General features: G+C 41.7%; 1 protein-coding gene across 1 annotated transcript in view; it reads left to right on the top strand.

Moving 5' to 3' along the window:
• LOC140729757 (immunoglobulin kappa light chain-like) overlaps positions 1-13,043 on the top strand; it is a 317,296-nt gene extending 304,253 nt beyond the window's left edge. Inside the window, exons 3-5 of the mRNA XM_073049951.1 lie at positions 7,906-8,220; positions 9,648-9,728; positions 12,554-13,043. Of these exons, the coding sequence (XP_072906052.1) occupies positions 7,906-8,220; positions 9,648-9,728; positions 12,554-12,687 (530 nt within the window). The 3' untranslated portion in view covers positions 12,688-13,043. The remainder of the gene's footprint in view (positions 1-7,905; positions 8,221-9,647; positions 9,729-12,553) is intronic.
• Positions 13,044-15,306: the final 2,263 nt, after the last annotated feature.

The raw sequence follows: 15,306 nt of genomic DNA, 5'->3' as shown, positions 1-15,306 counted from the left end.
AACCCATATATTCCATGTGGAGGACACACGGAGACTCCTTTCCGAACGGTGCTGGAGTTGAACTCCGAACTGCGGAATGCCCCGAACTGTCATGGCTTCGCACTAACCACAACGCTACCGTGGCCCCTTCTAAAAAAAACACACCGGAAGGTAACTAAAAAAAACATAAGGAGGGGAAAGATTAAATATGAAGATAAGTTAGCCAATGACATAAAAGAAGATATAAAACTTTTTTTCAGATATATAAGGAGTATAAGAGAGACGAGAGAAGTTATCAGACCACTGGAAAATGACGCTAGAGAGGCAGTAATCTGCGACAAAGGAATGACAGATGAACTTAATAAGTATTTTGGATCAGTCTTCACTGTGGAAGACACTAGCAGAATGCCAGAAATGCGAGAGTCTTAGGGGGAAGTGAGTGCAGTTGCTATTATTAAGGAGATGGTGCTTTGGAAGCTGAAAGGTTTGAAGGTAGATAAATCTCGTAGACCAGTTGGACTACATCCCAGAATTTTGAAAGAGGCATCTGAATCGATTGTGCAGACATTAGTAATGATCTTTCAAGAATCACTAAATTGTTTGAGTATGTGGTAATAAAGGCAAATGAAAAGGTTAACGGGTGAGGAACATCTGATGGCTCCGGGTCTGTACTCACTAGACTTTAGAAGAATGAGAGAAGATCTAATTGAAACGTATGGAATATTGAAAGGTCTGGACAGAGTGGATGTGGAGAGGATGTTTCCTTTAGAGGGAGAGTCTAGGACCAGAGGGCACAGCCTCAGAATACAAGGACGTCCCTTTACTACAGAGTTCAGGAAAAATCTCTTTAGCCAGAGGGTGAAGCTCCTGTGGAATTTATTGCCTTGGACGGCTGTGGAGGCCAAGTCACAGGGTATATTTAAAGCGGAGGTTGATGGGTTCTTGAATGATGAGAATGTTAACGGTTACGGATAAGAGGAGAATGGGGTTGAGGGGATCATAAATTGGCCATGATCGTATGTGCAGCAGACTCGATGGGCCGAATAGCTTAATTCTGCAACGAGACTGTAGATTGGTGCATGGAATCGTCCATCCAATAACGAAGCCATCGGAGATCTTCCTGGTTATTACTCAAACGATGGTTATTTTAGAAGTTGCTCCTTGTATCCGGTTAAGATTCGTGTCGGGTGAGTCCGGATTACCGGGAAGAGCTGTTTCAGTCTGTAACCGGCAGGTGCAAGTACTCTGATAGGAAGGGACGTTCTTGTCAAGGGGTGTAACACCGTGATAACTCTGGTATACTACACTTTGGTACTGGAACCAAACTCATCGTCACAGGTAAGCCTCTGAAACTTTCCGAAACATACTCAAACTCTCGAGTAGCTTGGTTACTAGCGAGGATAGTTGAGAGCTAGGTTTACGAGAGAGTAAATGGTTTTGCTTAGAGTTTATTTGGGGCCGGGTTGGTTATTGTACAAGAGTTGAACATTGTGCCACCTCTGGTACTTGGAGAAAAATATTCGGTGGCGGGACTCGGCTCTTCGTCACAGGTAAGTCTGGAGTGACCCAGCGAGCGGGGGTGAACTGTTGAAGGTTCCAGCTCCTTAAGGGTGGGTAATGAGGGAGAGAGGGTGCGGAGTTCAGAGAGTGGGAAATGGATGGGAATTCGAAGGGTGTAGGGATGAAGTCTGGGTGCGAGTCCACCCGCTGAGAATCAGGCTTGTGATGCGATCGCTCGGAGCTGTTTGGATGCAATGGGTTTGGGGGAAAATATCTTCGCGGTTTGCACTAGACAAACCTACACCAACGACTTAACCTCCATTTGTTTTAATCCCGCCAATGTTACTAAATTTGGTAGCGCGAAAGCGATGGAATAAGATGATTATAATGTATTGTGTCACAGCGAAACTCAGGGAGATTCTGATTTCGACCATTTGGGTCGACTTTCGCGTTGCTAATGGCCATTGTATAACAAACGCCCCACTTCTAAAGTAAGCCGAGAGATCGGCAACGTTAAACAAATCATTCAATGCCACTGGTATGTAGAGTGACGGTCTGTACCCACAGATTATTGAAAAGTTTGTAGGAAGCCAAGTTTGCAGAGAGAGACCGCGTTGCTCCAACCCAAATATTTAAAGCGTTAGAAAAGTAAATTCTGGAAATCTGAAATAGAAATGAAAACGCTGAAACACTCAGCAGGTCAGATAGCATCTGTGAAGAAAGAAACACTTAATGTTACTGATGAAGACCCACCTCCAACCTAAAGAATTAATTGTTTCTTTTTCCCAGCGCTTTACATTTGTATGTCTCCAAAGCACTTTGCACACTCTCTGAAATCAGCTCGTCAACATCAACTAGTGACATGTTGCAGATTTTCTGGGAAATCTGCAGTTAATTGGCCAAAAACCCCCAAAGCTGGTTGAATGGGTGCAGAATAGATAGATCGTCTCTGCTTTCGTTTGGGCTTTTGGATACGGCTTTGTTTCCTTGCAAGGGAGCCTGACTTTTTCTTGCTAAAGTCTCCGTAAAGTATCAGTTTTAATCGGCGGTGGTCTTCCGCAAGTCTTCCAATCCAATAAACGTTGAAGAAATCACATCACACACAATTAACAGCAGTTTTCGAACACAGCTCTCGTCAGTATTCGTTATTTCAGTTTATCAAAAGTAGCTGAAAGTTTAGTTGACTTAGTTTCGGGGATACTTTCTGGGCTCTGAGACAATGAGCAATTTGTAACTTCCCGGCGCCAAAAACCTATTGTGAGCCCATGTTATCGTGGGAAATGCCCTTTTTATTTCGCAGCAGAGTGCATGCAAGGTCTCAAATGGTTAATAACATTGCCAAGGTTCTAGTTTAGGATCTCGGTTTGTGAAAACCCAAAGAGATGGCCCTCAGGAGAGAGGGGTTCCAGGCGCGTGCTGAAAGCAGACGTTGAATCGTGGGTTTCATCTGAGCAGTTCTCTATGTTCAGACATAGGTTAATTGCTTCAATTAAAGCAGTGAGCCGCCTCAGTCCAAGATATTAACTCCTTCACTCAATAGAGAAAAGCTAACTGCAAATTGGCAGGACATTGGTTCTAACTTGAAAACGCCTGGCGGGTAACATTACAGAGAAACTGACCGCTATTCCATTCAGCGAAACGCACGGGCACAGTGCATAGGATCGAGGGGTATTTAGCATTTTGCATCCAACATTTGCTTGGTGATCGTTGGTTATGTTTGCAATTTGGAGAAGATTGTTAAGGGTAAGATTTTAAAGGGGGGGGGGGTTATGAATATTTGACAAACCGTGACCGAGTTAGGAACTGTCAGCATAACTTTGTCCTGGTAGGTCATTTCTGATTAACTTGACTGAGTTTTTGAGGAGGTGCAAAAGTGATTGATGAAGGTAGAATAGTGAATGGTTAGATTTCAGTAAGGTGTTTGCTAATACCCCTCACAGTAGGCTCATACAGTAGATTAAGATACAAGGGATCCAAGGTAACTTGGGGGTTTGCATTCAGAATTGGCACACCCGTCAAGACAGACAGCAGTAGTCGATGGGACTTAGAGGTCCGTGACTCGTCCGTATTTCGTAGGGATTTGTATTTGGACCTCTGTTGTTCACGTTATTGATTAGTTCATTCGTTTAATTTGTTAATTATTTATTTCTCTGTCCATTCATTCATTTTCTTATTATTTATATGTCTATTATTTATTTATGTATTTATTGTTTCCCTCTCAGTCAATTTATTTAGTTATTTGCTTCTTTGTCTACTTGTTTCAATGACCTTGATGAAAATGTAAAACAAAGTACTCTAGACATCTCCCCTCGGTTCCCGTGAGCCATTGTACATGACGGTTCAAGGAGTCATGAGAAAGATTGGTGCTGTGGATAGTACAGAGCAGGATACACACCAGTTGCAGACCTGGGTGGAGAAATAGCAGATGGAGATTAATCTGGCCAAATCCGAGGATTTGCTCTTTGATAGATTGAATGTAAAGGGATAGTGTTTATGGTAAACCTGTCAACAGGTGGATCATGGAGTCCAGGTACATACTTCCCTGAAAGTGGCTGCACAAGTTGATAAGGCGGTAAATAAGGCGCAACGCCTTTACGAGGCATTGACATCAAAAGTCGGGAAATAATATCACAACTTAATAAAACTGTATCATCTGGAGTATTGTATTAAATTGTCATCGCCCGTTATCGGAAGGAAGTGCAGGCTTTGGACGGGATGTTGAAGAGGTTTACCAGGATGCGGCTTGGATTAGAAACTAAGGACCGCTGGAACAATCTTGGGGGTTTTTTTTCTGGAGCGATGCAGGCTGAAGGGAGACCCGATCGCAGTTTGTAATATTATGAGAGGCATTTACTGTATACACTGATGGTACATTTCCCAGGGACGAAATGTCTAATACCAGGAGCAAGCATTTCATTCGAGAAGGGGTAAGTTCAATAATATGCAGGACAATGTTGTTTTACACGGAGAGCGGTGGTTGCTTCGAATGTGCTGACAGAGGTGGTAGTGGAGGCAAATAAAAATATTTAAGAGGATAGGCGTGTGGGTGTGCATGGCTATTGTGTAGGTAGAAGGGATTAGTTTAGTTAGGCATTTATGAAAATTATGAGGGGGTTAGATCAAGTTGACGTGGATAGGCTTTTTCCATTGAGAGTAGGGGAGATTCAAACAAGAGGACATGAGTTGAGAGATAGGGGGCAAAAGTTTAGGGGTAACACGAGGGGGAACTTCTTTACTCAGAGAGTGGTAGCTGCGTGGAACGAGCTTCCAGTAGAAGTGGTAGAGGCAGGTTCGATATTGTCATTTAAAGTAAATTGGATAGGTATATGGACAGGAAAGGAATGGAGGGTTATGGGCTCAGTGCAGGTCGGTGGGACTAGGTGAGAGTAAGTGTTCGGCACGGACCAGAAGAGCCGAGATGGCCCGTTTCCGTGCTGTAATTGTTATATGGTTATTTGGTTATTTAGTTACTAGCTTAATTGGTTTAGCACAATATTGTAGACCAAAGAGGCCTTTACTGTGCCCTACCGTTCTATGTTGTATTGTGATCTTGTGACCTGTAGTGTTTCACGGGGACCAAAGATGGGACTACTGCTGTTTGTTGTGCACATAATGATCTGGATGTGAAAGTAGGAGGTAGGGATGGTAGGTTTGTAGATAACATGGAAATTAGCGATGGTGAAGTGCCTTCTGCCGCACAGTGAATCAAATGCGCGGGAAATGGCTAATAGGTTTGACTACTGAGGAATGTGAGCTGATGCAGTGCATGTTCGCATGGCTGAAATATCCACAGTGATTGATAGTGTTCTTGAAAGTACTAAAGAATAGAAGACCCTTAATTTACATGTCCAAGATCCAAGCACGGTGCATAATTCCCTGAAGGTGGAATCTCATGTGGATAGGCTGGTGAAGAAAGCTTCTGGTATGCTGGCCTTTATGAATCAGAGCATTGAGTATAGGAGTTGGGATGTAATGTTAAAATTGTACAAGGCATTGGTAAGGCCAAATTTGGAGTATTGTGTACAGTTCTGGTCACCGAATTATAGGAAAGATGTCAACAAAATAGAGAGAGTACAGAGAAGATTTACTAGAATGTTACCTGGGTTTCAGCACCTAAGTTACAGAGAAAGGTTGAACAAGTTAGGTCTTTATTCTTTGGAGCGTAGAAGGTTGAGGGGGGATTTGATAGAGGTACTTAAAATTATGAGGGGGGTAGATAGAATTGACGTGGATAGGTTCACCAGATTGATTCCTGGGATGGCAGGACTAAGGTTCACCAGATTGATTCCTAGGATGTCAGGACTTTCATATGAAGAAAGACTGGATCGACTAGGCTTATACTCGCTGGAATTTAGAAGATTGAGGGGGTATCTTATTGAAACATATAAAACTCTAAAGGGATTGGACAGGCTAGATGCAGGAAGATTGTTTCCGATGTTGGGGGAGTCCAGAACGAGGGGTCACAGTTTAAGGATAAAGGGGAAGCCTTTTAGGACCGAGATGAGGAAAAACTTCTTCACACAGAGAGTGGTGAATCTGTGGAATTCTCTGCCACAGGAAACAGTTGAGGCCAGTTCGTTGGCTATATTTAAGAGGGAGTTAGATATGGCCCTTGTGGCTAAAGGGATCAGGGGGTATGGAGAGAAAGCAGGTACAGGGTTTTGAGTTGGATGATCATACTGAATGGCGGTGCAGACTCGAAGGGCCGAATAGCCTACTCCTGCATCTATTTTCTATGTTTCTATGTTTCTCTAGGCTGTTTTTCATTGAGAGTAGGGGAGATTCAAACAAGAGACATGAGTTGAGAATTAGGGGGCAAAAGTTTAGGAGTAAGACGAAGGGGAGTTTCTTTATTCAGAGAGTGGTAGCTGTGTGGAACGAGCTTCCAGTAGAAGTGGTAGAGGCAGGTTCGTTATTGTAATTTAAAGTAAAATTGGATAGGTATATGGACAGGAAAGGAATGGAGGGTTATGGGCTGAGTGCAGGTCGGTGGGACTAGGTGAAAATAAGTGTTCGGCACGGACTAGAAGGGCCAAGATGGCCTGATTCCATGCTGTAATTGTTAAATGGTTATAAATCAGCTGAGAAGGTATACCGAGCATTTGCATTAATCTGGACCTAGAATGAATAGAAGAGCATGGAACTGGTACAATTCTATAAAACACTGGCCCACAACTGGAATATTATGTGCAGTTCTAGTCACCAAACTACAGGATGGGTATAACTGCAATGGAGAGAGCACCTGGGTGATTCACCACAGGTTATCTGGGATGAAAGCTTTCTGTCGTGAAGAAAGAATGGACAGAATGACCTTGTTTTCCTCGGAATGATGAAGGCTGATAGGGGTCTGACTGACATGCATGGGAATGGTTGCTACATACTCTATAGGAAAGAAAAATGCTGTCTATAAAGAGGGGGCACTACAAAGATGGGATAAGTTTCGATTGGTACCTGATGGCCGGCAAGGAAGCAGTGGGCTGAAGAGCTACTGTATCACACTGAGGACGAAGATATTCGGCCTGTCCGACCCGTGCTGTCCCAAAAGCCTGTTTTGCCTAATTCACCCCACAGGGCCTTGAATTTACTTCATAGAGTCATACAACACAGAAACAAATCCCATTTAATGTGTGTTCATTAGGAAGCCATTTCAATCTATAAGAACATTTGTCTGTTCAGTCAGCAGCCATTTTACTGCTAATAACAGAACCATGGTGGTCTTCTTTACATTTTCAATCGCTTTGTTATTAATAGTATCATTGAAATAGAGGTGTTAGGTTTGGTAAAGGAGAATGATTTCCACAGGCAGATATCGCTGTACTTCATGGTGAATGCATGACTACCATGTATTTCAAATGACGACTTCACCTAGGACCATTTATCAGGAGCGCTGCGTAAGTAGGGCCCCTAGTATTATTAAGTATCCCACCCATGCATCCCAAGATGCCCGTCCATATCACGTATCCTTGATATCTTTCTAAAACTGTCGTTTCCATGTTCGGCTGTCTTTTAAGTATTGTTATTGTACCTGCTTCAACCTCTTCAGCAACTCGTTCCATTTATGGACTGCCCGCCATGTAGAAGAGTTGACCCCCAAGATCCTGTTAGATATCTCTGCCTTCACTAACCTATTACCTGTATTTGTCTTTGTCCCTTCGCTGGGGCAAAGACTGAGTGCATTCACCCTATCTCGGCTGCTCTTCCCAGGCTCTCCTAGAACGGTAAACACTTGCTTTAGTAAGTACCAAAACTTCCATAATTGTCTCACTATGTTTATTTTCTACATATTTCATTCCAAAGTGAATCTCCTCAGATGTTTTTTTTTATCACTGTTAGATTTCAAATTGTTTCATCCTGTCCGCAGCCGCTCGTGTAGGTGTCGATGTTGGAATTTATAATCACTGTAAAACATCATATTTTTACAAATAGATCGAAAAGTCCAGACTCCGACAATTCATCTTCTCCCGCCCGATCGTGAAGAGGAGAAGAATGATAAATTCTTTGTGGCTTGCCTGATGACCAACTTCTTCCCCGAAGTGATCAAAGTTGAGTGGGAAATCAATGACCAAAAAAGAGATAAAAACATTCTGACAGAGCCGGTGAAGGAGGAGCATGGTAACTACTCGCTGATTAGCCGTCTGCAAGTCTCCAGAGTGGAATGGGAGACGCAAAAGATCGCTTGCCTGGTGACACACGAGGCGAGCTCAACCATCAAATTACTCACTTCAGCACAAGACAGAGATGGTAAGGTCCACAACTAATTTTGCAGAATTTATGCAAATTCTATTTTTATTTTTCAGCTGTCCCGTGAAGTTTCAACTTTAGACTAACCCCTTGTAATTGCAGCCCTTAGATCCGTCTTATTAAATATATTTTCAAGAAGCAGCGATGATAAAATTATACCGCTTTAATGCACGTCGGTGTAAAGGTCAGTTGGCTTGAAGTTCCGTATCAAATTTACTCCATTTCCTTCCAATTCACCAACACTGTTCTCTCTAAGTTACGTGGGTGTGCGGCCTGGCAGTAACTGAAATACTGTAATCCCACGCATTGGCCTTTATTGCCGCGCTGTTGGAATATTCTTTTATATAAAGTTAATATAATTTTGAAATTATATTAATTTCATTTTGAAACCTATGTTAATATAATTGTGAAAAAAACTGTAATTAATTGTGTTAATGAATATAGTCCATATTTTTTCATAATAAACGCACCACAGCAATTTATTTTGAAATATTTTAGTGTCAACGTTGTCAGTGTTTACAATTTGTTACAGCACTGTTACAAATTGTAACAACAAACACAGAATGGAAGTCGACCGCTGAACGCTGACACCGTTTTCATTCAAAACATTCATAGTATGCATATTCCAAATATGATTTAAGTGCAGTGCAGTTGTAAAGAGGAATAGAGAGAATATCGTTTGCCACCCGACTCTGAACTCAATGTCGGACAGATCAAATGCTCACAATATTGTACTGCAGCGTACTATATTCAGTAATAGGAATATCACAGGAGTGCACGTTTATATTTTTGTATTTATAATATCATTTAACAATGACACTTGCATACTATATAATCACATAGCCATTAAATATAACAGGAATGGTATTAGATATACAGATATCAATGACTTTCCTGTTTCAAATTATAAATGTGAATTTTCTTCCGACACCAGAATCTGGCTGGGGTCCAAAGTTACAGATGTTCTGCGAAATACTCTCATACTTGAGATTCAAATGACATGAAGATAATAAGCTCTCAATAGAGTGGGATTTCATTTCTGCTGCATTCCCCCGTGCGTAACCTCGGCAGAAGGTCCGGGGTAAACGGAGGAAATTCCAGCTCTCCTATAAATGTGGCAGCGAGTTGTAAATGTCATTTGTTTTGACTTTAGAGCGCAAGCGGGGACATTCTCTAGGTCAACAGGTCTGTGTGGGACTCCACGTAAAATGTGCGGGATTGGGTAGTTACTTGCAGCATCGTTTCGGTACAGACTGGGCCCAGAGGGAACAGCGTGGAGGTAGTAGAGCTGAGGGTACCCCAATAAACATCAGTTAATGCACCCACCAACGCCTGCAGTTCGGTTCCGCACTCATTCACCCAGTCCCAATTTGCGGATCATTTTAAATAACGTTTCTGTTTATTTTTTTCTCTTTGCCACCCTGTAGCTGCTCAAAAAAATACCCAAAATTTGGAAAAAGTCACCTGTCCATCCACCGATGCAGCATTAGAGAAGACCACGGATGAAGGTAATCACTGTTTCATATTTTAGGATAATCCAGCCCCATATATAATCAGTCTGTGAGCAAAAGTAAATAGTGCAGTCCCACAAACGGTGAAACTGAGCTCATGTCAGTGATAGGGAACGTATGGGAGAAGATCCTTGGGGACAACGAAAAAAAACATAAACTAATTGGGAACAGTCAACATGGTTTTGTATGCAGAAATCATGTCTTACAAACTTGAATTAGTACTTTATAGGGTGGTGAAGATGATTGAGCAGGTTAGGGCAGTGGATGTTGTCTACTTGGATTTTAGTAATGCTTTCGACAAGGTCCCTTATGGTAGGATGATCCAGAAGATTAAGATGCATGGAATCTGAGGTGATTTAATAGTTTGAATTCAGAATTGACTTCCCCATAGAAAACAGGAGGTACCAGTGGAAGGGTGTTATTCTGTTTGGAAGTCTGTGGCCAGTGATTTTCTCTAGAGATCAGGGAATATTTATATATTAAAAAACAACAATTATGTGAGGCAAAAATTGGGTAGATAGAGACTTTTCTCCATGGTAGAAATGTCAAATACCAGAAGGCATAACTTTAAGATGAGGGCTGGTTGTTTAAGGAGATGTGTGGGCAAATCTTTTAACTGTCATAGATGTCTGGAATTGGCTGCTAAATACGATAATTGCATTAAACAAACCTTTAGAGAGACATGAAAGAAATAATGGAGGGACATGGATCATATTTAGTTTAATATTTAATTTGCAATCACGTTCGGCACAGTCCACATGGAACGAAGGGCTGTTCTTACGCTGTACTGTGCTTAATAAATGTTCTTAATAAATCTGTTGACTTCCAGCACCAGAAAATGACCAGCTGAACTTCTGCGTTCTTACTAAGCTGTAGCGGCCCCTGTAATATCCTTAGAGAAAGCGAGTTGGCAGTTTGTGAGGGCAAACACCTCCAGTCGTTGCGCTCCAGGCGACTTAGAGAGACATCTAAGTGCACGAACATCAAGAATGAGGATGACAAACAGGAATAAAAAAATGTGGAAAATGGAAAACAATTTTCAAAAAGCTCCAAAATTTAATTAACAAGAAATTTAATAGAAATAAATTATTCTGTGGACACATCAAAATAAAGGAGATATCAAAATATTGTAGACACAGACCCCAAATCAAATATCCATTCAGCCCAACACATCCATGCTATACACCATGGTGCATTTTGGTACATTCACTGCTCATTACATCAAAATAACAAAAAAAGTGCTTTGTCTAAGTACTTAACAAAAATAAAATGACAGAAATAACACAGGAATAGATCAAATTCGACCATGAAAATGTTTAAGAAATAAATTTGAAGGTAATACATAAGTCCACTGGGTAACATGGATTTTGCCTACAGACATTAACTGATTGCGGAAAGACAGAAGACAAACTATTATATACATACGCTGGTGTATATATCTATTTATATTTGAACGTACCCACTAAAGGAACATTCTATTCTAGCAAACTGAACTTTCTTTTAAAATAGATTTTGTTTAAATCAAAACAAAGGAATTGACAGTAAGTTCTTCAGCACTAAACAGTCCGGGGATTTTCCTATTCCTTTGCGGGAGATAAATAGTACATGCTTAGAAAACACATCTTCATTCATTTCTAAACACTCGAGAATGTTTTCACTCCGTGCACATGTAAAGTAGGTATAACTTGCACCTATCCCTGGAAAAAAAGCAGATGCCAAACAGGGTAATGCACATGGTGGTGAAGAAGGCGAATGCAATGTTGGCATTCATTTCTAGAGGTATAGAATATAAGAGCAGAGATGTGATGTGAAGACTCTATAAGGCACTCGTGAGACCACACTTGGAGTATCATGTGCAGTTTTGGGCTCCTTATTTTAGAAAGGATATACTGACCTTGGAGAGGTTTCAGAGAAGATTCACGAGAGTGATTCGAGGAATGAAAGGGTTACCGTATGAGGAACGTCTGGCAGCTCTTGGGCTGTATTCCCTGGAGTTCAGGAGAATGAGGGAGCATCTCATAGAAACATTCCAACTGTTAAAAGACCTGAACAGATTAGATATGGTGAAGTTATTTCCCATGGTAGGGGGAGTCAAAGACAAGAGGGCACGACATCAGGGTTGAAGGACGTCCATTTAGAGCAGTGATGCAGAGAAATTACTTTTGTCAGAGGATGGTAAATCTGTGGAATTTGTTGCCACGAGCAGCTGTGAAGGCCAAGTCATTGGGTGCATTGAGGGCAGAGATAGATAGGTTCTTGATTAGCCAGGGTATCAAAGGGTACGGGGTGAACGCAAGGGAGTGGGGATGGCTGGAAGAATTGGATCAGCCCATGATTGAGTGGAGGAGCAGACTCGATGGACCGAATGGCCTACTTCTGCTCCTATATCTTAAGGTCTTATGGTCTAAAATGCTGTAAGAGTTCAACAGGTCTGCCTGTTCAGCATCTGTGGAAAGGAACAAGGAGTCGACGTTTCGGACCGAGACCCTTCATCAGATCTTGCCTCGAAATGTCGATTCTTTATTCATTTCCATAAATACTGCCTGACAGATCTGCTGAGTTCCTCCAACATTTTGTGTGCGCTACTCTGGATTTCCAGCATCTGCAGAAATATCTTGTGGTTATGAGACATCAAACAGGGTTACTGATCATGGGTAGTTGAAATTATTGGACACAGCTTTAGCCACTGCAATTTTCCAAGGGGCAGCTATCCGCACCATTGGTTTTACAACGCCCAATGTATTTGTCGTTACATGGAAACATACTTTTTTCTTCTTTAACGAGAAGCTAATAACTTTTGCATCTTTAAAATTTTCATTTAGATACCCCTTACGCCTCACTGCGGGTCGCGACCTTGACATATACCGCTCTACTGACGAAGAGCGTGTTATACTGCTTCATCATTTCGTTCGTCGTTTACAAGATGGAGTCTCGCGGCGCGAAGAAGCCAATGTAACTCGCATTAAGAACAATGTATAGTTTGATAATGTCTTCCATTACAATGTAAGCTTTCTCTCTGATTTCTTCGTGGTATACAGTACCGAGAATTTTTATATCCTGTTGCAAGCCACATGGCTTTTGGGCGAGAGATGGGGCACGTCTCCAGATAACTACAGTGCAAAATAGCTAGAAATAGCTGCATGAATGTCGGTAATCAAATATCAGTTCTCCTCTTGTGGGAAAACGGTTCGTTGTTCTTCAAGCGAATTTTATTGCTGAATGTTTGCTATTAGTTTGCCGGCTTTTATATTGTCATGTTATTTTGCATTTATCATTGTGTAAATCAGACAATAAACTAGTCAGTAAGATTTATTTTGGACTTTCGATGCTTTACTCGTTTTTGGCTTCGTTTTTATTGACGAAACATGCAGAAAATACTGAGAACACCCACCAGGTCAGAGAGCATCTGGATAGAGAAATATATTCAGGTCAAGATCACTTCATCAGAACTGAAAAAGCGAAATAAGCCCCTTATAAGGCGCCGAGGGTGACAGGGCCAAGGAAACGAGAAAATTATTAGCGTTGGAGACCGCTTTTAAACGCAAGTCTTGAGCATGATTCGGATTAACCCAATAAAATCCGAGATAAGTGAATAGCGCCCCTAAATTCACACTGCACCCTGCTTCTTATGTTAACTCCAGCCCGTGGAAAAGGGAACCACTTCGGCTCGAGTGATATTTACATAAAATGGGACAGATTATCAATCAGCAGTTGGCGATGTTCGACGGAGGATTTAGCTTGGACTCATCTCTTCAAATGGTGGTCATCGGCTTAAGTTATGATACCAGTGTGTACCCTTGACAGTGCAGCTTTCCCTCAGTACATACACACTTGGAGCACAGATAAGACATCCTGATTCTATCTTCCACATTCCCACCGTAACCTTCCGCTCCCTTGCTCATTAAGAACCCATGCAGCCCCGTCTTTAAAAATTTCAAAGCTCCGCTTCTACTGCCCTCTGAGAGAAATACAGAACAGCTCTCCCGTTTTCATGGACGATTCTTTATTTTAAAAGGGAGATCCGGGCTCTAGTTCCAGAAGTAGGAGCCAATCTCCTCACATCCACCCGGTCACCACCCACTCTCCCCGCCCCCCCCCCCCCACCCCCCGACACACACACCAACCTTACGTGTTTCAATCGTCTCCTCTTTTCGAAAATCCAGCCAATAAAGTAAAAATTCTCTAAACCGCTTCAGACAACCCGTTTAAAATACCACCCCCCCCCCCCATATGTATAAAATTCCAACTTTTTTTTAGTACGCCTGGAAAAAAAGCCACGTGCTTATCATTTATTTGGATACCCGGACCGAGCCTACCGAGGCGAGATCAAAGCCTGACTCTCATCAAAGTTACTATGAATCGCAATTCAGCTTCAGATTTCCAAACCAGCGCTGACGGCGCTCTAATAAATTTATCTGGCCTAACGTGTTGGCTGCTGACACAGAATAAAGTACCAATAAAACTCACCAGCTCTGAAGCGACCCATTTAGAATCGTGAACATCTATTTGAAATGATTTACATTAAGCTTCACCCAGCATGACATCAGCCCAACACACATTACACACATTTTACTTTAACTATATTTCATAGATGAAACATTATTCAAAGTGAGGTGTGATGTACAGAAAATGCTAGAGGAACCCAACAGGCCAGACAGCTTCTGTGGAAACAGCTGGTCCTGAAGAAGGATTTCGACTCAAATGTCGGCTGCTTATTCCTCTCCATCCATGCTGCCTAGAAAAAATTAGCTTAATCTACAATTACTATTTAGAACACTCAGCACGATCTCTCAAAAAAGTGATGATTGCAATAGTTACGAACAAACTCACTGCAACATCCAGGGGTCGACAGGCTCTGCTGATCTGAACACGTTAATCACAGCGGTCAAAAACAAAACAGAAACAAGCTTTAAGTACTGGAAATCTGAAATAAAAATCAAACATTCAGCAGGGCGGGTGACATCTGTGGAGAAAATAACAAGATTAACAATGAAAACTGTCCAAACTCGAAATGGGCATGCGCTTATCGATGTGTTTTCTGAGCAATAGACAGAATTGGGATTTAATACAGAAATTAATTTTGTCTCAGTAATTTGTTTTTATTAGTTGTGACGCCAACAACTTCATATTCAAAGAGAAGTGTATAACAAGTGTGAAAGAATTGTTCTGAGTTAATCTGCGAGTAATAGCATTATATTCTAACACCGGTTTATCCGGCTTCTAGTTCAAGTGACTTGATTGTGCCGGGCTTGACATCACTTCAGTACCGGGGTCAGCCTTATTATCAACACAGAATATTCCGGCCTCTGACTTTCGCTCATTCTGTAGGGGAAAGAGAGCCCCTGGCACAAGATGACGTTTCCCTATTGGAATAAGTTTAAACAAATTTATAGCATGAAAATCATCGCGCGGCGTTGATACAGTAGTGCTGACAGGGTTCACATCGTTTCATAAAGAAATCTGTTCTGTGTGTTTACTGCATTTCACAATTTATATTCCGACTAACATTTTACGAAGGTACTCCAGATCCTTTATGGTATTAGTCCCTCTCTAGACAAGACGCTTCTAATTTACA

The sequence above is a fragment of the Hemitrygon akajei genome, chromosome 1 (genome assembly GCF_048418815.1).
Source record: "Hemitrygon akajei chromosome 1, sHemAka1.3, whole genome shotgun sequence".
In the NCBI taxonomy this organism is placed as follows: Eukaryota; Metazoa; Chordata; class Chondrichthyes; order Myliobatiformes; family Dasyatidae; genus Hemitrygon; species Hemitrygon akajei.
The sequence above is the reverse complement of the archived record's forward strand: the minus strand, read 5'-3'. Positions and strand labels throughout refer to the sequence as shown.